Source organism: Thunnus albacares, chromosome 10 (genome assembly GCF_914725855.1).
Source record: "Thunnus albacares chromosome 10, fThuAlb1.1, whole genome shotgun sequence".
NCBI lineage: Eukaryota > Metazoa > Chordata > Actinopteri > Scombriformes > Scombridae > Thunnus > Thunnus albacares.
In genome coordinates this window covers 13,093,245-13,116,253 of record NC_058115.1, presented here as the reverse complement: position 1 = coordinate 13,116,253, position 23,009 = coordinate 13,093,245, and the positions used below count along the sequence as shown (strand labels likewise).

Here is a 23,009-nt window from a genome sequence, read left to right as displayed (position 1 = left end):
GTCTTTCCTGTCAGAGGAGTCTACAGAGGTGAGTCATTGTAGCCTACACTTTATAGACTGTTCAGATCAGAATGATATTCTAATCAATTAATTGCGCTTGGTAAAGAAAGACACAATTACACATGTCACCTTAACAAAATAATTTATTTCTGGTAAAATAGTCTTGCATTGCTTTGCTTTTGATGTTTCTATGACAAGGGAATTATCCCCAGAGGAGGATTATTAACTACAACAAAGCTAACTCTCTGCATAAGTTTAGGACCTCTCTTGTCAAAGTGCAAGGTCAAATAGGGAGTAACCTGCTATCATGTTTAAGTAGTTTAATGTGTCCATTTGTAGTATATACAGGTTTCTTTTCTACCATGACGGTACAGTACAGCAGTGGAAGAACGATCACATGTATATGTGAAGAGCTGATGCTGTTCTGATATCATTTGCACTCTGTCTCACTGCACCAATGTATTCATCCGCGCAGCATTATCGTAATCGTTTTACTTTTTCGAATATTGAACTTCTGACGCATGGTTAGTAAACAATATTTGAGGACCGCATCATATCAATTTTTATCATTATCATTATAAGCAATACAACATTCATTTACATGTTCACCTATGCTTCGTCGAAATGGCGAGGTGTGGATCTAGTTTCTCTCAAAAAACGAGTTCCACCCATTTCGCCATTTTATGTTTCAGAGCTGCTTTGTTGTGACGAGATAAACCAGTAGGAGCCATAAAATAGCACGTTTAATGTCAGTCAAAATTTATATATTGTAACGAGATTAGGTGGTTATTTGTTATCCAGCTATATACTAACCACCGTGCACTAAGAAAGGTACGGACGATCAAAGAGTAACTTAGGTTAGCTATTGAGCTTGCAACGTGTTTGCTGGCCGCAGCCGACAAAGACGACTATCTGCTCGTCGCACATTTTCTCTGAAGCTGTTATCCATCAGAAGACACATTGACGACCACCGTGCAAGACACGAAGACCGAGGAGATGGCGAGCTCAGTGGGAAATGTGGCTGACAGCACAGGTTAGTTTCCCCTGTTAAACTACATGTCGAGTAACGTAGGAAGCTTGTGAAGACGACCCGTGTGTTGCAGCGTTAGCTTAGATGGGCTAGCAAGTAACGTCAAAGCATTTAAAATGAGTAAAAAAACAACAACAACTTAACCGGGATTTCAGAAATAGTCTTTGGTGTCATATATCTGGACATGATGGCATCAGTTATATGGGCTCAGCTTCTGCTGCTTTCGTCATATCATTACACTCGAATAAGAGGCAGTCTTTGGCTAATTGTAACATTAGCATGATAGTAACGTTAGCGCTTGAGATGAAACTGTAGTTTAACGCTACGAGTGTCGGTTTGGCTAACAAGGTTTAACGTTAGGAACATAAATTACAGTGTGAACTATTAACAGTCGTGTAAAGTAGTCTTTTAAGGGTTGTGTCTAAAACAAAACGGGTTGCGTTGTAGCTAGCTAAGTTGGCTAACCAACATGCAGCCCGAACGACATTAGTGAAATTGCAGTAGTGTTTTGACGCACATTTGTTTGACATAAAATCAAAAAAAGAGGCACCTCTTCTTTTTTTTTCCTAATAGAATAACGTTTCCATATTTGGTTCTCATGACGACTATAAATTGCTGTTTGTTATGGCCACTGACACAACGAGGGCCCTGCAGCGTCCTGGTGATAAAACCAGCCATGCAGACATCACTGCTTGGCGCAAATTTCCAAGGTTAATGGCTGATCTTTTTTTTTTTCCTGCTTACTGTGCTCTCGAGTTCACCCGAAATGTGATCATTGATGATCAGATTGTGGTCATTATCTGCATTTCACTTGACTTTTAATTCTCGCACCGTGAGTGGGCGCGTTATGTAATGAAAACCACAAAGCGCCTTGACATGCAATCCAATGACGTAATTGTCAAGGATGAATTTAAGCAGGTTGTATTGAGATCTTATTGTGCGCGCTGACGTTATGGCATCAATGCGCAGGTGTGTGTGTGTGTGTGTGTGTGTGTGTGTGGGTTCACACTATGCCAGTTGAAATGTCCCTTAAACCGTGGCTATATGTTCTTTTATGCCACACCCTGAATAACCCTGACCTCAGGTAACACTATAGGTCCATCTGGAATGGACGTTTTCATTTGTACTGGCACGGAGCCTATTGATAACAGGGATATGAACTGTAAGAGACGCTTAATAAATTAACTATATAAAGATGAATATAGACAGCTGCAGATGTAGCTAAAAATAGAACCACTCTCATCCTGTATATAAGAAGCGGAGGAGTGTAGCAGCACCAAACACAATGCAGTTCCTGGTGGGATAAAGTGTAGGTTTCTTTGTATAACATTGCGATTCAGTCTTTCAATGGCCGCAGGAGTAAGAGAGAGTCTTAAGTGCCATGGTTTTTTGTTGTTTGTTTGAGCATCCTATAGCGGCAGCCTGGAGGAAGGTCAAACTCCTTATGAAGTGGGTGACCGGGACAGTTAAGCCTCACTGATAACCCTGAAAAATGATGATAAGTTTAACGACAACACAACAAGCTTAGAAATGTAACCAGACACATTCTGTACAAGAGAAACATAGCTAATGATAAACCGATACAAAATGGAAATAAAATGATTAATTGCAGCCTTAGATATTTGCAGTTTTAAGGCTGTGTGGTATTAAGCCAGATGTTAGATGTGAACACATGCTCTACCCATCCACCAAACATGAGTTGACAGCTGTACTGTCAGGCTTTTAAAATATGAAGAACTTCTCAATTTCTACCAGTGTATCACCCCCTTCCAGTATTTGTTTTTGTGTCATCTCATGCATGTACCCCCCCCCCCACCCACCCACATTTTGTATTGCTTTTTGCTACTTGCAACTGGAAACCCTGGTTTACTTCTTATGTAAAACAGTGTTCACTAAAGAGGTTTTACTGATGGACAGAAAGAATTAAATTGTGAGCCATGATCACACATTGCAATTCTGCAAAGTTTGTGGTGAGTGCACAGTGCAGTCAAGAAGGAAAACTTTAATCAATTTAATGAGCCTGATCTTTAATTAAGGCCTTTATTCTTACTTGGCTCAGCTGAAATAATTCTCACTCTGAAAAATTTACAAATGAAGCATAAAGAGTGCTTCATTTGTGTGGCAGTATGCAGTTTCTTGTATTTCAAGGGGTAACTGCATTCATTTTAAACATTGCTGGAAGTCTCCTGCAGTAATGTGAATAACGCAACTCCACAATGAGGGAACATTTTGAAAAACTATATTATATTATAATTAAATAACACTTCAAAAGATAGAGCTGTCATTAGCTTTATTTAACAGAGAAGTGATTTGATTTTTGATCAAATAGTGAATTAAAATTAAAATTTAAAATCCCCAAAGATTACCGTCTTTGAGTTACATGACTTAAGTCGTTGTGTAATTAAAGATTTTCTGGCATTTGATATCATTGCAATACTTGATATCTTTTATTTTTGGCAATTGCCTTGTTTTCTGTTGAGTTCAAATCATTAGCCATGATTTGTCATTGAAAGCAGTGGCCTCATCTTTTTATTTCATTTATTTTTTTTGTTTTCATTTGTCTGCCTTATTTTCTTCCATCACCTCTAACATGTTGTTTCCCCCCCCCCCCTCCCTCCTTGGGCTGTGTTGGTGCTCCAGAACCGACAAAACGTATGCTTTCCTTCCAAGGGTTGGCTGAGCTGGCGCACCGGGAGTATCAGTCAGGGGACTTTGAGGCAGCAGAGCGCCACTGCATGCAGCTATGGCGGCAAGAGCCTGATAACACAGGCGTGCTGCTGCTCCTGTCCTCCATCCACTTCCAGTGCCGAAGACTCGACAGGTGAGGTGTGGGGGGGCTGACTCAATGCGCACTGTGTATGTGACATGGAGTTGCAGAGAATAATGGGTCTTCTGTGACTTTCAGTGCACACAGCTGCTCTGGGTAGTCAAATGCAACAACTGAACTGTCCTCTGGAAATCCTGCTGCTCAGTCAAATCTTGCTCTTTCCCCTCATGATTCTAACACAGTTTCGGTGGTGGCTGTAATCTTGCTTTACAGGTGCCATGGTGAAGGTTTCGGGTCTTGCAAGTTGGTGGTTTAAATGTTTGATCATTTCTCTTTCAGTGTGCCCAATGCCAGCAGTATACTTTCAAATTATTACTTGATAAATTGTAATGAGTCATGATGACAGTCAAAACCAGCATCATAGATGCAACACTTTGTCTGTGCAATTACAGCTTAATTTGGAGTATACTGCCAGCATGATCATTTGTTTAGTTTGCTAAATAAACACTCAGTGGATGGATTCAGTAGATTTGGGAGCTGGTGAAATATGTGTTATGAATTAATGTTTCCAACATTTTAAGGACATTCATCTTAATGTGTTGTTTGTATATTTGCCCACGTCTTTTTAAGTCTTTGGTTGTGTTAAACACTTTTAAAGGACCAGTGTCTAAGATTAAGGGTGCTTTATTAGCAGAAATTGAATATAATATTTATAAGTATGTTTAAATTAGTGTATAGTCACTTTAAAATAAGAATTGTTTTTGTTTTCCTTACCTTAGAATGAGCCTTTTATATCTAAAGGGATTCCACAGAGGCTGCCATGTTACACCGCCATGTTTCTACAGTAGCCCAGAATGGTCAAACCAAACACTGGCCATTTGCAAATTTTGGCGAGTTTTGCGCCACAAAAGGTTCTCTTACACACTTGGAGGGGGAGGGGGAGGGGAGGGGTATTCAGTTGGTTGCCACCTGCAACCTCACTGCTAGATGCCACTAAATCCTACACACTGTTCCTTAAAAAGCTTTTCGCCCTTTGTACCTCTACGCAACACTTTAATCCAACACTGGATTGTGACCAATCTATACCATCTCTGACCCTACAGGTCTGCTCACTTCAGTACCTTGGCCATCAAACAGAACCCGATGTTGGCTGAGGCCTACTCCAACCTGGGGAATGTGTACAAGGAGCGAGGGCAACTGCAGGAAGCCATAGAGCATTATCGCCATGCTCTGAGACTGAAACCAGATTTTATTGATGGATACATCAACTTGGCAGCAGCTTTGGTGGCCGCAGGGGATATGGAGGGAGCAGTGCAGGCTTATGTGTCTGCGTTACAGTACAACCCTGTAAGTTGCATGCCATTATGTTGAAATCAGTGAGCTCTGTAGGCTCATACGGAGTCATCACATTGGTCTGCAGTTTACTGTTGCAGGATAATGAAAAAGTTGTCATTGTTTTTCTTTTTCCCTAGGATCTTTATTGTGTGCGTAGTGACTTGGGCAACTTGCTTAAAGCACTTGGCCGATTGGAGGAGGCTAAGGTACGTCACAGTGGGATGGCATTTGCATAGATGTGGTGTTTGTATTTTTTTTTTTTTAATTTATTTTTTTTTATAATTTTATTTTATTTCTTGTCCATATTTTTTTGTTTTTAGTGTCCCCCACAAAGACCATAGATGTTCCTTTTCTCCCTTTTGACATTTTTAAGCCACACGGAGCCCTTTCCCTTCAACCCCTTCAGTCAAGTGAAGGACAAAAAACAGAAGTTTTTATCTCATATCTCAGTTGCAGTGAGCTTCACACCCTTAATTTATCAAAAGCCTTTGGAAGTAATGAACTGAAATGAGTCAAGACCTGTTTGAGGCCACCAACTTTTCTGTATCTTAATTTTTTTTTAATTATAGTAAAAAAAACAACTTTCTGTTGATTACTTTTTAGACAGTTTCTTATATATTTATATATACATATATATGTATGTATGTTTTATCCCCACTTTATATGACTCTAAGTCCAAATGTCCTTTGCTTTACCCCGACCTTTTACCAGAGGTCAGCCCCCTCCCCTCCTCTTTCAGGAAGAAAGGCTGGAGTTTTAAATTGAAATCTATATTGTCATTTGTCTTGACACATGCATTTTCATATAGTTGATTTTGGAGGGAAAATGCTGGCTCGGTCTTTGAAGAATATATGAACTGATGAGAAGCTAGTTTATCTTTGCAGTGCAAAAGATAAGATGGTTTCTAACCTAACCACTATACTCCAGTATTTTAAAGTATGTAATGACAAGCTTTTGGTCTTTGCTGTCAGTACATTTGCCAGTTGCTTTTTTTTCCCCAAAGTGTTAAGCTGTCACTTTAAGACTTGTATGTATATTAAGGGGGGCTACCTGGTGTGGGTAAAATCTGGAGATGTGGAGTTGTCCCACTGGTTACAGGCCATCTTATTTCGTGCTAGAGGGGGGATAAGGAGTGGGGAGGAGCATCAGGGAGTGACAAGCTCCCCAGCTCTGTCGCTCCACCCCCCGCGCGCTTGCTTAGGATTGATGGAGTGTGCGCGCCAAGAGCTGTCTTCCTGACCTTTCAGTTATTCCCAATCAGTGCTCAAGCACACCTCAACTGTGCTTCATGCACACAACCTTTACTTCTTTTGTTACTTTGGCTGACGATGCAAATTTTTTACCTTGCTGGTTATCTTATCTGATACCCAGTGTTAAACAATGTGGGTTTAAGAAGGCTAAATTTCAAGTGACTTAAAATGGTCCAAGTGTCATCAGGCAGACAGCTCACAATCTGTACTCCACCGCCTGCGTCAGATGCTGGGTTAGAAAGACAGAAGCACGCGCAGCAACAGCGATGACTTCTTTATTTCAGAACTGTGGAGGCTTCTAGATACAAATAATTAAACCACAGACTTTTCTCCCCACCCCATTGGCCAGGATTCAAGAAAGCAGGCCAGGATAAAGAAAATCAAAGTATTTAAATATTTCATGGAAATGATAAAAGAATAAAAGAAAACAATGATTAATACTTCTTCCCTTTTCCTTCAAATATGTACTATTATTCCCAAAGAAATGGGATCAGTTCATTTGGGCAAGATCAAGCCAGTAACTGCCCTCCCGTAGTTTCTTTGGAAAATTGAATTGATGGACTCTATTTTACAGATAAACTGTACATATCAAAGCCTTTCTTCCCTCCCAGCTACCCTCAAAGCATTATTTTTGTTTTCTTTGAAATGAAACATTCATTGCATGAATGAAAACTAAGAATAGTCTGTTTTTATGTTTGATGTGTTTTGGAAGAACCTGTTTTATTTCGATATTTAAAGAAGAATGTATTGTTTGAAAACTTACTAACGATCTTGTTTTCTGATTTTGTCTCTTTTGGTTTTTCCACGACTGATATTGTTATTTAGAAGGTTTCAGGTGGGTGACACTATTCCTGCGTAGGTGCCTGGCGGAAAGGAACACTAGGGCAGCCTCAGTCCTCTCCTCTTCTTCCAGCCAGCTGCGGCCATCACTCTGACAAAGTCCAAAAATATGGTAACGGGTTTGTAACTGCCAACAAAAGAAAAACCACCTCACTTCATGCTTGAGCAATAATTTCTTTGAAGAGCAAAAGAAAAAAGTAACAAAAGAAATTATAGTAAGCATTTCTTAAAATATGCTATACTAATTACCCAGCTCTTTATTAAGTAAAAAGAAACTTGGATTTGGAAGCAATAATCGTGAAAAACAAGTAAGAACCCTCTAACTCTCACATGTTGGTTATTTTTCCTGTTTTGTTTTGTTTTTTCCTTCTTTATTTGGAGTTGCAGCGTTCTGATGATGATGCAGATAGTGCGCTGTGAGTCTGCAGTAGCGCAGGGGCTGCGCAGCGATACCCTCCAAGCAACCAAAAAGGCGGAACGCGCAAGCATGCGATCCCTACCCCCCACTCCCTTTGGCCTGTTGGTTGCGGACCTCTCCCCACTCTGAACCAGCCTAGCTCCCAAATGCCCCCAAATCTCAGACGTAATTGGCTTTTAAATTTGGCATATTTGTCAAGTACTTTGTCTTATTCCATGACAAATGCTTTACTTTCAAATGTCTTCACATCACAGTGTAGCCACTGGTTGCTGTGGTCACTCAATTCCCCACAAACCCCACCCTTTTTGTTCTGAGAAACTAGGTACTGAGTGTGTGCCAGTCTGGTGTTGCAGGTGTTCTGCCAGGGGATGTTGGTCTGCAGCTGTTTCACTTGGCCATTCAGCGAGCGCAGCAGCAAAATACTGACCTCTGCCACGAGCAAGGTCGCGCAGCTTTCTATGGTGCATTGTGGTGGTGATGGTGGCGATAGACACACACCCGCGCGCCCGCATGGAATTGTTGCGCATGCATTACAGGGACCATCACCTGCACGAAGTGTCCAGCATCCCAGGTTGTGAGATATCATTCCCACATAGAATATAGAGGATTCATGCATATCAATGTAAATTTTAGATCTAATCATTACATTCAGTACTTTGGGTTATAATTAATCAGTGTTGGTATTACCAGAAGGGGTAGTTAACTGTACTGGGTAAGGGGTACCACTCTTTTTTTGGTGAAAATGTGGTCATAACTGCAAGATGAGGGCCTACGTGTGGGTGTTGGTTGGATCTGCGCAGCGTAGGAAAAAGCAATGCAGCTTAGCGCGGCAGACTTGTGCGCAGGCGAGCCCATGCTGTAGACTCACTTTTTGCCATCATGGAGAATAGTCACTAATTTTGCTTTCTCTGCCCTTTTTGTTTTTCTTACTTTTATTCTCAATCTTCTATTTGTTTTTTTACTTTACAATCCCTTGTCCTCCCCTCTACATACTATACCTCTCCCTTTTTTCTACCTATTCTCCTTTCCTGTGGTTTTTCATTATAAACCCACTGAAGGCTTGCTACCTGAAAGCCATTGAGACTCAGCCCAACTTTGCTGTGGCTTGGAGCAACCTGGGCTGTGTGTTCAATGCCCAGGGAGAGATATGGCTGGCCATACACCATTTTGAAAAGGTAATTACATAATTATGTTAAGATTCTGTAGTCCTACATCTTTGTGTCTTGGAGTAGTTTGTGTTGTCTTGCATTTTTTTTAAGCTTTGTTTCTATTTTTAGGCTGTGACTCTGGACCCAAATTTCCTTGATGCATATATCAATTTAGGAAATGTTTTGAAGGAAGCCCGCATCTTTGACAGGTTAGTCAAAATCATGACATGGTAGTACGATACTCTTTTATACATTAATGTCTAATCTTTGTCTTGTAAAGTACCACCCTACCACACCCTGTGTGCAGTTTATAATGAGTCAAGAACACTGTGACTCGGATTACCTCCCTGTCTGTGTTGATCGTGTCAAGGCTGTAACTCAACTGCTGAAGCACTGGATTTATTTTCAACATTTAAGTCATAACACTGTATGCTCTAACAGCTCTGAAGTTGTTAATAATTATTGTGTTCACCGTATTAATGCCCCAGTATGAGTAGGTATTAAAAAAGGTGTGAACTATTGTTTTAAATTTTAACAAAAGTTTGATCTTGAGCATGACTTGTATCTTATGTTTCCAGAGCTGTGGCTGGATACCTGAGAGCCCTGAGTCTCAGTCCCAACCATGCGGTTGTTCATGGAAACCTGGCCTGTGTCTACTACGAGCAGGGCCTCATTGACCTGGCTATTGACACCTACCGCCGTGCTATTGAATTGCAGCCCCACTTCCCTGATGCCTACTGCAATTTGGCAAATGCCCTGAAAGAGAAAGGCAATGTAAGGCAGTACTTCATGTGTGTTTCCTGTCAAGGTTATCTTGCATATCTACATCTTTAGGTCCTTTCTGAGTCTGTTTTAAAATTTACTGAATTTAAGTTTTAATATGCCAATATGTTTCCCAGGTATCCGAAGCAGAAGAGTGCTACAACACAGCCTTGCGTCTGTGTCCAACCCATGCAGACTCCCTCAACAACTTGGCCAATATCAAGCGTGAGCAGGGCAACATTGAGGAGGCCGTTCAGCTCTATAGAAAAGCCCTAGAGGTGAGCACAGAGTTGACTGTTTTTGTATTTATGTTTTCCTATCAGGTAAGATTTATACTTTCATGGTGGCTGTGATTCCTCACACGATTGCTTTTTTGCGTTTTTCATCAGGTGTTCCCAGAATTTGCAGCAGCTCATTCAAACCTGGCCAGTGTCCTGCAGCAGCAGGGAAAACTCCAGGAGGCCCTCATGCACTATAAGGAGGCCATCAGGTTTGTACAAGGGGGCGTTTGGCATGTCGTTTGACTCCTTTTCCGCACAAAATGGACAGATCGTGTGCTGCTTACTTCAGTCAGGAGGAACAGATCATTATAACGGAGAGATATAAAGAATATAAATACATTATCACAGCAAAAAACAATGATGCTGTCGGTGCAAATAAGGCAAGAGAGGAGTGCTGGCAGAAAATTGCTGATGTAAATTGTTCATTAAAAAACAAATTCATTAATTTATTCATTTCATAAGTAGTTTATATACTTATTTGACCACTCAATGCACTCTCCGTGCCTCCCACATCAAAAGCTCTTAAACTTTAAACTTGATGCAGCAGATTTAAACTTTATACTCAAGAAATGCATTCAGGTCTGACTCTGTCCCGTAATGAAGGATAAGTGGAAATCACTTTAGATTCTGGCCAAATCAAAGTGTTTGTTTTTTATCACTCTGTCTTTTCTTAGGTAAATCGATCCTTAATCAACTGATGACACTATACAGACTTTTTTCAGGACATAATGTTGTTATGCAGGTGATAATACAGTTTTTTTCTGTTTTGATTTTAGAATCAGTCCCACATTTGCGGATGCCTACTCAAATATGGGTAATACACTGAAGGAAATGCAAGATGTACAGGGAGCGCTCCAATGCTACACCCGTGCCATCCAGATCAACCCTGCCTTTGCTGATGCTCACAGCAATTTGGCCTCTATCCACAAGGTAGGTATAATTCTTCCTTTTGCCTTGGGCACTATTTTATTGTTTTGTTGTTGAATTGATGGTGCTTAGAAGTTTGTCACTGCATAGGGTTGCACCTGTGTCCAGATTGCTTGTAGCTCTGTGTGCTCCACCAAACTGTAGTTTTACATATCTATAAACAATTGGAATTGGTCAATAATGGCAAACTTAAGAATAGGTTCATGGAAGTTAAAATTATATATACTGGATTTCATATTACTCATGTTTCAGGCAATTGATAGTGGACTTTAGATATAGACGGGATCATTGCAATGTTGTCTTCAAAGGATATGTTTTGATTTAGTGGAGTTGCATGCAGAGCCATGCTGTTGGTAAACTACAAGGTTCTGCATTGTGATAAAGTTTTTAACAGAATCATGATATTAAAAACTTGGACAATAAGGCCAGGGTTAAAAATAACCAGAATTATCATGTTACATCATGTTTTGTGTCTTGTAATAAAACAGAAATTAACAATGCATTTTTGCAACTTAAAGCATTTTAATCTTGTATTCTAATGTTTCTCTTTACTATTAGGATTCTGGAAACATCCCAGAGGCTATTGCATCTTACCGCACAGCCTTGAAACTCAAGCCGGACTTCCCTGATGCGTACTGCAACTTGGCACATTGCTTACAGGTTCTTATGTTTAATATATTTGTCAAATATTTACTATATGTGCAGTAGTTATTTTTTGTTCCTTTTGAAATGGAAGCACATTTTCTTACTACTTTTATTTCTACTACTCTTTTAGATTGTGTGTGACTGGACAGATTATGATGAGCGGATGAAGAAGCTTGTGAGCATTGTGGCTGACCAGCTGGACAAGAACCGCTTGCCTTCAGTGCACCCACACCACAGTATGCTGTATCCACTCTCACACGGCTTCCGCAAGGCCATTGCTGAACGCCATGGAAACCTTTGCCTGGACAAGGTACACGCACTGATCAAAGCAAGTAACCTTGATTCATTTTTTGGGGGGGTGGTGGGGGAGGGGTTGAAGTTGGCTGGTGATGCAATGGCTGTCTGCAGGGATATGGGGTAGGTAAGGGATGGGTGAGATATACTAGATATATTTTATTGTGTGACAAAAGAGGTGACCGGTGGTGGTGAATGGATGGCTTGCAGGGCTGAGGGTATGGTATAAGGTTGGACATGATTTGAGATGACTTAGTAGCAGTTTTTTTTATTATTCAGAATCAGAATGAGTCCACCTTGCTACAGCCAGTGTAACTTGTACCATCTGGAATTGGCTGTCCTACAGTAGTTTTATTCTCATATCATTGCTTATTCCACAGATCAATGCACTGCACAAACCTGCTTTCGAGCATCCTAAAGATCTGAAGGCCAGTGGTGGGCGTCTGCGTGTTGGTTATGTCAGCTCAGACTTCGGCAACCACCCTACTTCCCACCTAATGCAGTCCATTCCTGGAATGCACAATCCTGAGAAGTTTGAGGTTGGTGACTCTTATTGTAATGAACTTTAAAAGTTACAAACTTGGACCAGCTAGCATGGTCAAGGAAGTCATGTGTAAGGAGTTTATTGAAATATTTGATAGTTTGTGTGTATGCAAGTGAAAAAGATTGTGCTTTTCTTTCTTTTTTCTTCTTCAAGGTGTTCTGCTACGCACTCAGCCCTGATGATAGCACCAACTTCAGAGTGAAAGTGGTAGCAGAGGCTCACCATTTCACAGACCTCTCACAGGTAACTGTAACTGTGTCATCAGTGTTTGCACATTTACTAAGTGTCTATTAATCTTAAAGAAATATATTTCTAACTAACTGGTTATATCTACAAGATTGCTGAAGTAATATAACAACACTACCCATTTGTACTGAAACTAATATCTTTCTCCTCCTCCAGATTCCTTGCAATGGCAAGGCAGCTGATCGCATTCACCAGGATGGAATCCACATTCTGGTCAACATGAATGGATACACCAAGGGAGCCCGAAATGAGCTGTTTGCCCTCCGCCCTGCCCCTATTCAGGTAAGCTTTACATATGTTTTCTGAGTGATGCAGAGCTGTATCCCGGAGATGGACAGTTTGCATCAAAGAATGCACCCTCAATTGTTTGTCTCTACTCATTCAACAGGCTATGTGGCTAGGTTACCCAGGAACGAGCGGTGCACCCTTCATGGACTACATCATCACTGACAAGGAGACATCACCTTTGGAAGTAGCTGAGCAGTATTCTGAGAAACTTGCTTACATGCCCAATACTTTCTTCATTGGAGACCACGCCAACATGTTCCCTCACCTCAAGGTTTGTCCAGCTTAATATATCCGTCATTTTGTTTCTGTGAGTCTTTTGAAGAGTGTGAAGTTGCAAAAAAGTAATCATTGCGTATAATGTGGGGTTTTGTTAAGTTTAATGTCTCTCTTTTGACCCTCAGAAAAAAGCAGTGATTGATTTCAAGTCTAATGGACACATCTTTGACAACCGCATTGTTCTCAATGGCATTGATCTGAAGGCCTTCTTGGACAGTCTGCCAGATGTCAAAGTGATAAAGGTGAGTAAAGAAAGTTTCCTCAGCCTTGATGAACCAAGTGGTTATTTCATTCCATAGTGTACAGTATATATCTAGATGGTATTGTTTGCCAATTAATGTCATACCATTGACATTAAGTGTGATAACAGAACATAATGAATCACTTTATTTCTGTTTTGGGTCATGTCAATGAGAAAATCTTGGCCTGTCTCTTGCCAAGATGGCATATTGTTGAATATTTGTCTTTTAACCATATCCAAGCATTAAAGTTGGAACTGTTCTCTTTGGCCAGATGAAGTGCGACAACAACCAGGAAGCTGCTGGGGACACAAATGGTGCTCTGTCCATGCCAGTTATCCCCATGAACACGGCGGCTGAAGCAATCATCAACATGATCAACCAAGGCCAAATCCAGGTCACAATCAATGGCTTCACTGTCAGCAACGGCCTGGCCACCACGCAGGTACGCACACTCGTCTGTGTAAATGCAAATCTTAGGAGATATAGCATGGGTACAAAACATCTACGAATGCAGGAACAAGGCGAGAGCAGCAGTTTAATTTTGCTCGATGCCTTTCCAGATCTTTTCAGCAGATGAGGTTGTAGTCTCTGAGACTGTGCACTTACAGGTATGGTGTGTTTTATGAAAGTAAGGTGGAGGCACAGAACTGTCGGTGAGGGACGAGGTGGCACTATGGATTGGCTGTAAAATGAGTGCTACTATCTTTGCTTTACAAGCAGCACATTATCACAACAGTTGAGGCCTGTTAACATTAAAAAAATGCTGTGGATGAAAGTGTTGTGGCCACTTTACCTCTCAGCAACACTCTTATGTCCCTTATTTTAGATCAATAACAAAGCTGCCACTGGGGAGGAGGTGCCACGCACAATTGTTGTGACAACCCGCTCCCAGTATGGTCTCCCAGAGGACTCCATTGTCTACTGCAATTTCAACCAGCTCTACAAGATTGATCCCCCTACCCTTCAGATGTGGGCCAACGTAAGTTTGACAGACATGGGTGTTAACTGTGTTCCCTCAGCTCTCTGTTTAAAGATGAATATTCAATTTCTTTTGTGTTTAAAAAAAAAAAATCCGTTTGAACTCTTTCTTCTTGTAGATCCTAAAACGGGTGCCCAACAGCGTGTTATGGCTTCTTCGATTCCCCGCTGTGGGCGAGCCCAACATCCAGCAGTATGCTCAGAACATGGGTCTCCCTGGCTCTCGCATCATCTTCTCTCCTGTGGCCCCCAAAGAGGAGCATGTGAGAAGGGGCCAGCTGGCTGATGTGTGCCTAGACACCCCTCTGTGCAATGGTCACACCACAGGCATGGATGTTCTCTGGGCTGGAACACCTATGGTCACCATGCCAGGTGAGGCATCAGGGGTTTAAGGGACAGACTGTTTTCTCATGTTATTACAGTTTGGTTACTTAGTGAATACAATTTTCAATCATTTTAACTACAATATTAAGAGAAGTGGACGACTTAATGAACTAAAAATATTTGAAAACATAATTAGTCTTTCTTAGGAGACAATAACTAGCATCTGTAAAACAAGTTAAGGCTGCTTCTTAATTCTGTAAACTCTTTGTGAAGGTGAGACACTTGCCTCCCGTGTGGCTGCCTCACAGCTCAACTGTCTGGGCTGTCCTGAGTTAATAGCCCACAGTCGCCAGGACTATGAGGACATAGCAGTCAAACTAGGCTCTGACATGGAATAGTAAGTGGAAATTTTCTCTGACTTTTTTGAAAAGCATTGCGTTTTCTGTTTGCTGAACTCTTACCACTTTATATCTATCTCCCGCAGCCTGAAGATGGTTAGAGCGCGCGTTTGGAAGCAGCGAATTTGCAGCCCTCTTTTCAACACCAAGCAGTACACGATAGAGCTGGAGAGGCTCTATCTGCAGATGTGGGAGCACCATAGCAACGGCAATAAGCCAGAACACCTGGTCAAATTCCAGACAGTAGAGACCAGTGAGAATGCCTGAACTGGAAGCACGCTGACTTTCTTCCCCCATACATCCCCAACCATGTGCAGTCCTCCCCACCATCCATCTTTTTTTTTTAAAAAAACAAACATTTTCAGCATCCTAGCTTGAATGGTCCACTCCAGCCCTCTCCCCTGAATGATTGTCTCAACCCCTCTCATTTACTATTAACGGAACTCTTATTTGCAAAGGAGCCTTCAGATGTACACATTTGTCCATCACATTTTGTCCATCGCATTCGTCGTTGCATCACACATCTGTGTTTCCTGAGCCAGATAGAGCCTGAGGCCTTAAGGCACTTTGTCTGAGACTCTTGTCCTAAACCACAGTATATTTGGTAAGCATGAGAAGATTGTGAATGCCCCGCTACTCCCTTCAGTACTTGGATCAGTGGAATTTTTTTTTTTTTTGGTCTCCTGTCTGTGTACATACAGGACTAATTGCAGCTTGTGGGGAGAATGCCCAGCCGTCATTACTTGTTGATCTATTTATAAATGGATTAAGGGTGTTGTGTGTTTTAAAAGGACAATGTTGCACCATGAAAATTGTAACTCTAATCTAAGTTTCATCAGCTTTAACATGCAATTGTAAAACATAGATTTACAAAAGACTGCTCTTTAGTTTGTCTTAAGTTGTTATTAAATGACTGCAATGAGTAGATGTGCAAGTTTTGAGGAATACAGTCTAGGTGAAGACTTCTTCCCCTCACCAAATGCCAACTTTGATTAATTTTGCTGTCAATTATGGAATATGTTCACTAGCTGTTGTCCTGTTTGATGTCGCACTATGCTTGTAAAGATGACTGGACAAAGCTGGACAAAGGAGCTTCAAGTCATTGGAAAGGGCCTAAATTTCAGTTTAGCTATAAGAGCTGTTCACAAATTGATCTTGTTTTTTAATCACTCAAACAAGGAACGGCCTAGGTAAGTATTTTCTAAGCAGTTTTTGTTTTTGTATTGTCTGTTAACTGTATGCTGTCAATGATGCCGTAAGGCTCTGAATAAAATAAAAAATAAAGAGATGGCAAAAAAATTGTACTGTCTCGCACTGTCCTGGCCCAGGTGTTGGTAAAAGTTAAAACCGTCAGCCTTGTTTTAGAAGCTAGCAGACAAATGTTAGGATGTTTTTGCTTAGTACATTTTTGCCCTTTTTTAGTGTATTGAGTTCCTGGGAGCAATGCAAATATTTCATTCCCTTGAACCCATGAGTCACCAGTGAGCTGCCAGGTACATTATCTTCTCCACATTGGCCTACAGCAGGTACCGCTGTTTGTCCTCATCTCAAAACATGTTGATGACATCAAAAAGACAACATATTCAGATCTTTTATGTAACTGGGGTAAATTAAGGCCTACCAAACATGCAAAGATGTGCTGTTACAAGTTAAAGTCATACGTTCACAATTTTACTTAAATGATGAATGCAAGATGTACTCAAGTGTCAATATTTCAAGTTGTCATTATATGGAAAAGACCCTTTAGGTAATTCAAGTCAAATTTATTTATAGAGCACATTAAAAAACAGCAAGATGACCGAAGTACTTTGCAGAAAAATGTAAAAGAAATAAATAAAATTAAGTGATATAAAAAAGGTAGAATTTTTTTTTACAGCTGGTTGAGAAATAGATTCATTGGGTAATTTTATCAACATGTAACACATGATATCAAGTGGTCATGTTTATTAAATAATAGATATGCAAAGTAACAATATCTGAAAAATCAATATGAGGGGAAAGAAAGTACATTACTTCCTTTTGAAATGTGGTGGAGTAGACCTATAGAGTATGATTTAATAGAGATATTCAGGTAAGTCTATTACTCCATTTACTACGTGCTTCATTTGTAGAATCTGTCCATGTGGTGGTGGGCGTGAACAAAACGTCACCGGTTCACTAGAGACCCACTGTGATTGGTCGGTTGTCCTCGTGACAACTTCCGCTCACTAGATTTGAATTTGGCGTCTGCTCCGTCTGTCCCTTTGATTTTACACAACAGAAGCGCGTTTGGCTGCCATAGATCAAGTAATTTTGTTGATGCAATTTATTCTTAATTGGGGAGTTAATATAACACACGTGAACTGAGACACTGAACCACTTTCAAAAAGTGAGCTTGGGTCTGAACGTAATGTTAGCTAGCATGTTGCTAACGGTAACGCTAAGGTTTGAGACGCTAGCTAACTTACGATATCTGGCTTGTTCTTGTTAATAGATTTTTTGTGTTGTATTAACTAAAAAGAAGTAACTTTAACCATCAGATAGCCTTACTTTGTGATTTTATAGTCAGTTAGTAGTTAGTTTATAGTTTATAAATCATATGACTGGCGTTGGCGCTGTACTTTAAATGTTAAATGTCTTCACAGAGCAGAGGAAACTATGAATGATGACACCTGCAAGTTATTTGAAAGAGTTGCTAAAAAGATGGGATGGATGGATGATGGAGGACTGGACACAGCAGAAAAGAAGGTTTGCATAACTTATTTCATTTAGAAAGTAATGCGTGCTTTCTTATTATTATAATAACTCGTAAACTAAGATATGTGTCTTTGGGTTAACGTTACTGAGAGAAAGACGAATGAAGAGGCACTTTTTTAAATTTTTGAGCATATTTGTGGAAGTATATGACATATTAAGTTAAAGAGACGCTATGTTACAATTGTTTCTAGCTGAAAGCTGTGATTGGCAAGTCTCGTCATGGTGCCACGAGTGATCAATCAGCCTCGCCTGTCCAGCTTCTCCTCTCTGAGAGTGAAGATGACCTAGAGAAGGAGAACCAGTACTCACGGGGCAACGAGTACAGAAATAAGGCTTTGATCGAGTCAAGTGATGATGACTTTGACCAATGTGAGTGAGATGACTATTAACTCCTTTGAAAGTACAAACTTAATAATGTGACTCAGGTTGCATAAACACTGTTTTGTGCATTGTACCCTTTATGTTTCTTTAGTACTTGCGGGAAGGGCTACTCCAAAAGCTAAACCTACCTCACAGAAACCAAGCAGTGCTGCAAAGAAAAACAGGTATGGAGCACACTGTAATATGTTTTTTGTGAAGCAGCATCAGTGTTTTCTGTGTTTTTTATGGTTTCATTTTTGCTTCTGCTTTTCCTCATCAAAGTATTGGTTATTGCAGTTACAGATGTAAAACCAGTTTTCTTCTTCTTTTAGTTCAAATGTAGTTGTGGTGAGCTCGGACGATGAAGGCAGTTTTGAGAAATGTAAGTTGCCATTTTCCTTTTGGGTGCTGTGAGTACAACCACTGACGATGAATGAATCATATTCTATCAGTAAGATTAAAATATTCATATAATGTGGATTACATTAAGACTCTTTTTGCATATTTAAGTTCTGCAACGAGTGAAAACCCCTAACACCAAGCCTAGGAAAATATCAGAGAGTGGGAGTGAAGACAGGTGAGTTTTTGATGTATTTTTTTCATCTGGAGGTATCATTACTGTCTGGAAAGTTTGTTTTGAAAAATATCTGTTTTATGTGTGTTTATCATAAAGCCTCAAAAACTTCATAGTGGATGACTATTCATCAGGCGATGACTTTATTGAGACAAAATCATCTACTAAAGGTAACCCTGAGTGAGCTAATCAGTACTTGCATGCCTTGATCATTACATGAAAAGCAACATAGAACTACATTTATAACACAGACTTTTTTTTTCTCCTCTTCATTTTCTGCAGTACCCAAGAAGAGCAATACTCCAGCAGCCCAGCGTCCATCGAGGAGACCGTTGTCTGAGTGGAACTCTCCAGTCTTTGTTAGTGACAGTGAGGAAGAAGATGATAATATTGCGGTCAAGAGCACATGGAGGACTCGTCACTCAAAGCCTAAGTCCCTGCCAAAGTCTCACAAGAATAACGATGCACTGTGTGACCCAGAGGACAGTTCACCATCACTGTTTCTGCCTCCGGTTCCTTCTCCCTTTGCTCTGCCTCCTCACAAAACTAAAACATTACTGGCCTCTCCCAAACGTACTCTGTCAGCTCCTCCTAAGCTGGATGACTCAGCCAGTTCTGAAGAGGAGTTCACATCCCTACTGGACAGACTGAAAAAGAAAAACAAGCTCCCAAGCACTTCATTCTCACCTAAGAGCATCAAAGGTAACTGCTTAATCTTGATTATCATCTTGAATCAGTCTCGCTTTTATTTTTAGTCTAGTTATGAGGATCTCTTGTTTTTGTTCTTTAATCCAGAATGCAGTAAGGATCCTCCTGTGTTAGTTCCTCCTGCTAAGGGGCTAACAACACCCAGCTCTAAATCATTTGGGGAAACCTCTAAGCTTTTTAAAACTCCAGGGAAACCCACTATCTTGAAGCCCGTCAGTCAGACAGAGCCCAGACACGGCCCCAGCAGCAGGTACATGTGTTAACCAGCTTTTCAGTGATAAGATGAGAATGCTGTCGAAATGCTTCAACAGTTTAAATGTTTATTGTATAATGTGCCTTCAGCCGCTCGCTATCTTTCATATGCAGACACTTGTCTCTAGTTAACCCTGTTCTTTCCCTTCTAGGTTAGCGTTGTGTAAAACCCCAGGTTGCTTCTTGCAGTCCCTCTCAAACCCTGGCACCAGCTATGGCCGCAGTTTTCGGCAGAACAAGGAAGACCTCACTAGCAAACTCTACCAGCTGTTCAATACCAGTGTGTTTGATAGTAAGGTAATAAACAGCAGTTTTGTTCTTTGTTCCATTTACATCCTTTAGAAAATGTCATCTGATTATGAATGTATAAATATTACAAATCATTCAATTGCTTCGGTAACATATCATTTGTTTTCTTTTCTAGCTCCCCATCGATATGTCAGTGACTTGGAATAAGAAGTTGCGGAAAACGGCCGGCCACTGCATCAGCGGGCAGGAGCGAGGTGGAGGGAGCCGCTACGCTCGCATTGAACTGTCAGAGAAAGTTTGTGATTCTGCAGGTAATCCTTTTTAAAGTCATAAACTGTGTCTCTGTGAAAGTCCATGAATTTGGAATGTCATCCTTCATGCACAGTAAACTTTGATGTTTGTTTGATATTTGATTGAATCATCATCATCACATAGAGATTCTCGTTGTCCCACCCTCTTAGATCGTCTCAGGGACACACTGATTCATGAGATGTGTCATGCTGCAACATGGCTCATTAACGGTGTAAGGGACGGACACGGGACCTTCTGGAAGCTGTATGCTCGCAAGGCCACGCTGGTGCATCCTGAGCTGCCCATGGTCACTCGCTGTCACAGCTACGACATCAAGTACAAATTCCAGTACCAGTGCACCCGCTGCCAGAATACGTACGTCTGGCTGAATTCAGATTAATTCAATCTTCTTGCATTAACAATTTATTGTCTAAACTTCCAAACTGTAATATTCCTTTTAATCATGATTCTCCACAGGATTGGCCGTCATTCCAAGTCACTGGACACGCAGAGGTTCGTGTGCGCCCTCTGCACAGGTCAACTTGTCCTACTGACGCCTTCCAAGCCGCGTGCTCCCACACCTTTTGCCAACTTTGTCAAAGAGAATTACGGGACTGTACGACAAGAGCTGTCAGGACAAAGCCATGCAGAAGTAATGCGTAAACTTAGTGCCGACTTTGCCTCCAAGACTAAACTCAGTCAAAGTTGAGATCTGCGGCAGAAATGGACTAAAACACAAAACCACAGGAAACCTGTTAAAAACTCTTAAATACCTCAGTGAAGTCGTCTTACATTAGTGGGCAGCTGTGTTGATTCAAAATGAATCTACCTTTCTGTTTTTCATGTAATGTCTGTGTTTGAAAATAGGGAAAACTGCTGTGACTGGAAAAACTGAGCCCAATCAGCAACTTCATGTTCATCTAGATGAGGGTGTGTCTCTGGTATCTTGTGTGTGTGTGTGTGTGTGTGTGTATATATATTGGAGATCAGCTTATTAAGGTACTGGCATATGTGTGCCATAAATGTACAGTTACGTTCTTTTTATATGTTTGATTTGGTTTTGTCACTGTGAACTCTGTTAATAAAGTTTAAATGTGTTATTGTATGTCAAATAGACACTGACATCTGTATGTATTGATATCTGTTTATCAGCAGTTAAAAGTAATTCAAGACCAGCTCACAGAACTATTCAAAAATAAAATTTAAATTCATGTTAGTTTTTTTTAAATGATTAGAACAGGAAACATTATAGGTTGTGGAAGTTAGTCTTAACTATTAGTTACATACAGTATATAATTCAGATATATTAATCTAATTTCAATGCCTTGGTTTCACAGGACTTGAAATTGCATGTGGTAGTCAACTAAATTACACTCCTTATATCATGAATTTATGTCTAAAACTCTGCTAATGTCCTTTTCCACACCAGTTGAATGTTTGGATAACAAAATAACTTTCAATTGCAGTATAATAATTGTTCAGTTCATGTTTGAAGCATCTTTCCAGAGATATGGTAATAAGTGTGTGGGGTGAAGTAGGATGGCATTATGTTTTCCAGGACTGTGCCTCTGCTGTCAGGTAAATATTGACCAGTAGAATACAGTTCTGTACAGATGTATTGATATAGTCCCTGACTTTTTTATAAATAAGCAAATATAATTCATAATTCATAAAAAAAAACTCACTGTTGACACATCGCTGTGAAAGGGGAATGAGGTTTTAAGCCTGAGGTCTGACATGTTGACATGGTGAAGCTGAGTAAATGGACAGCCTGTAATGCTGGCAAATAACAGGAAAATCAACCATTATAATGAAAGTCACTTCTGACCATGTGTCTGCTGAACCATGCTGAGCTGACCAAGAGGGAAAACTAACTTTGAGGTAGATCTAAGAGTGAGTGATGCATATTTTTTTTTCCATTTTAGATGAGGTGAAAGTGTTTTTTTATTTGGTTTTTAGACTATCCAGGTGCTAGAGATTGATTGGATGTTCTGCCCAATAAATAATCTCTAAGAAAATATGTAATACGAATTGTTTGTTCCAGCTGTTTAAATGTGAGGATTTTGGTTTTATATCATTATAAATTTAATTTTAGTGGATTTTAACTGTTGGTCACACAAAACAAGCAATTTGAAGATGTCACCTTGTGTTTGGAGAAATTGTGATGGCCTTTTCTCATTGATTTCTGACACTCTGTAGATCAAATGACTTATCAGTTATAAATCAATCAATCAATAATCTGCATATTAATCTGTAATGAAAATAATTGTTAGATGCAGTCTTAATACACTAAATTACTGTAGAGATTAGAATTTATTTTAATTCAAGACTAGCCCTGACTTCCTGCTCTTCTGGACATGTGTGGCATTACTCTGGTTTAAATGATTGTGTCATTTGTATCATGATTCTTGATAATCTACACCCATTGGTAATTTGACATGTTTGTTGAGATTTCCATGTAATGATATTACTGAATGAAATGTCCAATATTACAGTAAATCACATGTCTGTGCAGGAAGATGTTTGGATTACTGAGGAGAGAGGATGGAAAAGTGCAGCACAGTCAAGCTCACTAGTAACAACAACTCATTTTAACTGAGACCTCCTTGAAAGTGCAACTTCCTGCAATAACAATGTTTTTAGATTAAAAATGGGAAGTAGTTTGGCTGGGATGTCGTAATAGTCATGAATATGTTCTAAATTCATGCTCTGGCCTCCCTCTTTACATGAACTGCACTACTAAAACCTTTACTTGTCAGGTGATGCCCAAACTGAGGTTTCCATCTGACTTCATCTTTTACACAGGTGGACCTCTTCCTGAGCGCCACTCTGGCTGTAGACCGCTT

The 23,009-nt window shown here is 40.3% G+C and overlaps 2 protein-coding genes across 8 annotated transcripts; both read left to right on the top strand.

The window, feature by feature from the left end:
- The first annotated feature begins 673 nt into the window (after window positions 1-673).
- ogt.1 (O-linked N-acetylglucosamine (GlcNAc) transferase, tandem duplicate 1) lies at window positions 674-16,290 on the top strand. Of its 5 annotated transcripts, none has more exons than XM_044362921.1 (22): window positions 674-1,033; window positions 3,701-3,851; window positions 4,901-5,144; window positions 5,270-5,338; window positions 8,699-8,815; window positions 8,918-8,997; window positions 9,367-9,562; window positions 9,688-9,828; window positions 9,940-10,040; window positions 10,608-10,761; window positions 11,317-11,418; window positions 11,534-11,713; window positions 12,078-12,236; window positions 12,395-12,484; window positions 12,644-12,769; window positions 12,876-13,046; window positions 13,177-13,293; window positions 13,565-13,735; window positions 14,120-14,272; window positions 14,391-14,643; window positions 14,869-14,992; window positions 15,080-16,290. In XM_044362921.1, exons 1-22 carry the CDS (start codon window positions 997-999, stop codon window positions 15,258-15,260), a joined length of 3,117 nt encoding a protein of 1,038 aa, XP_044218856.1. In that variant the 5' UTR covers window positions 674-996; the 3' UTR covers window positions 15,261-16,290. The 5 variants fall into 5 exon arrangements, with proteins under 5 accessions (XP_044218856.1, XP_044218855.1, XP_044218854.1 ...); XM_044362920.1 differs by having other exon boundaries at window positions 11,534-11,731; XM_044362919.1 differs by having other exon boundaries at window positions 3,671-3,851.
- Window positions 16,291-17,169: 879 nt separating this feature from the next.
- gcna (germ cell nuclear acidic peptidase) lies at window positions 17,170-21,268 on the top strand. Of its 3 annotated transcripts, none has more exons than XM_044364659.1 (13): window positions 17,170-17,279; window positions 17,618-17,720; window positions 17,921-18,098; window positions 18,202-18,274; window positions 18,422-18,471; window positions 18,600-18,666; window positions 18,763-18,833; window positions 18,946-19,365; window positions 19,459-19,621; window positions 19,776-19,920; window positions 20,048-20,183; window positions 20,334-20,538; window positions 20,641-21,268. In XM_044364659.1, exons 2-13 carry the CDS (start codon window positions 17,631-17,633, stop codon window positions 20,870-20,872), a joined length of 1,830 nt encoding a protein of 609 aa, XP_044220594.1. In that variant the 5' UTR covers window positions 17,170-17,279; window positions 17,618-17,630; the 3' UTR covers window positions 20,873-21,268. The 3 variants fall into 3 exon arrangements, with proteins under 3 accessions (XP_044220594.1, XP_044220595.1, XP_044220593.1); XM_044364660.1 differs by having other exon boundaries at window positions 17,270-17,361; XM_044364658.1 differs by lacking the exon at window positions 17,170-17,279 and adding an exon at window positions 17,380-17,417.
- The last annotated feature ends 1,741 nt before the right edge of the window (window positions 21,269-23,009 follow it).

Coding starts and splice junctions, on each gene's coding strand:
- gcna (XM_044364658.1), top strand. CDS start 17,383: ATGTTAGCTAGCATGTTGCTAACGGTAACGCTAAG. Junction 18,667..18,762: donor GAGAGTGGGAGTGAAGACAG/GTGAGTTTTTGA, acceptor TTTATCATAAAG/CCTCAAAAACTTCATAGTGG. Junction 19,366..19,458: donor CTCACCTAAGAGCATCAAAG/GTAACTGCTTAA, acceptor TCTTTAATCCAG/AATGCAGTAAGGATCCTCCT.
- ogt.1 (XM_044362918.1), top strand. CDS start 997: ATGGCGAGCTCAGTGGGAAATGTGGCTGACAGCACAG. Junction 12,237..12,394: donor ACAATCCTGAGAAGTTTGAG/GTTGGTGACTCT, acceptor TTCTTCTTCAAG/GTGTTCTGCTACGCACTCAG. Junction 13,294..13,564: donor CAGATGTCAAAGTGATAAAG/GTGAGTAAAGAA, acceptor CTCTTTGGCCAG/ATGAAGTGCGACAACAACCA.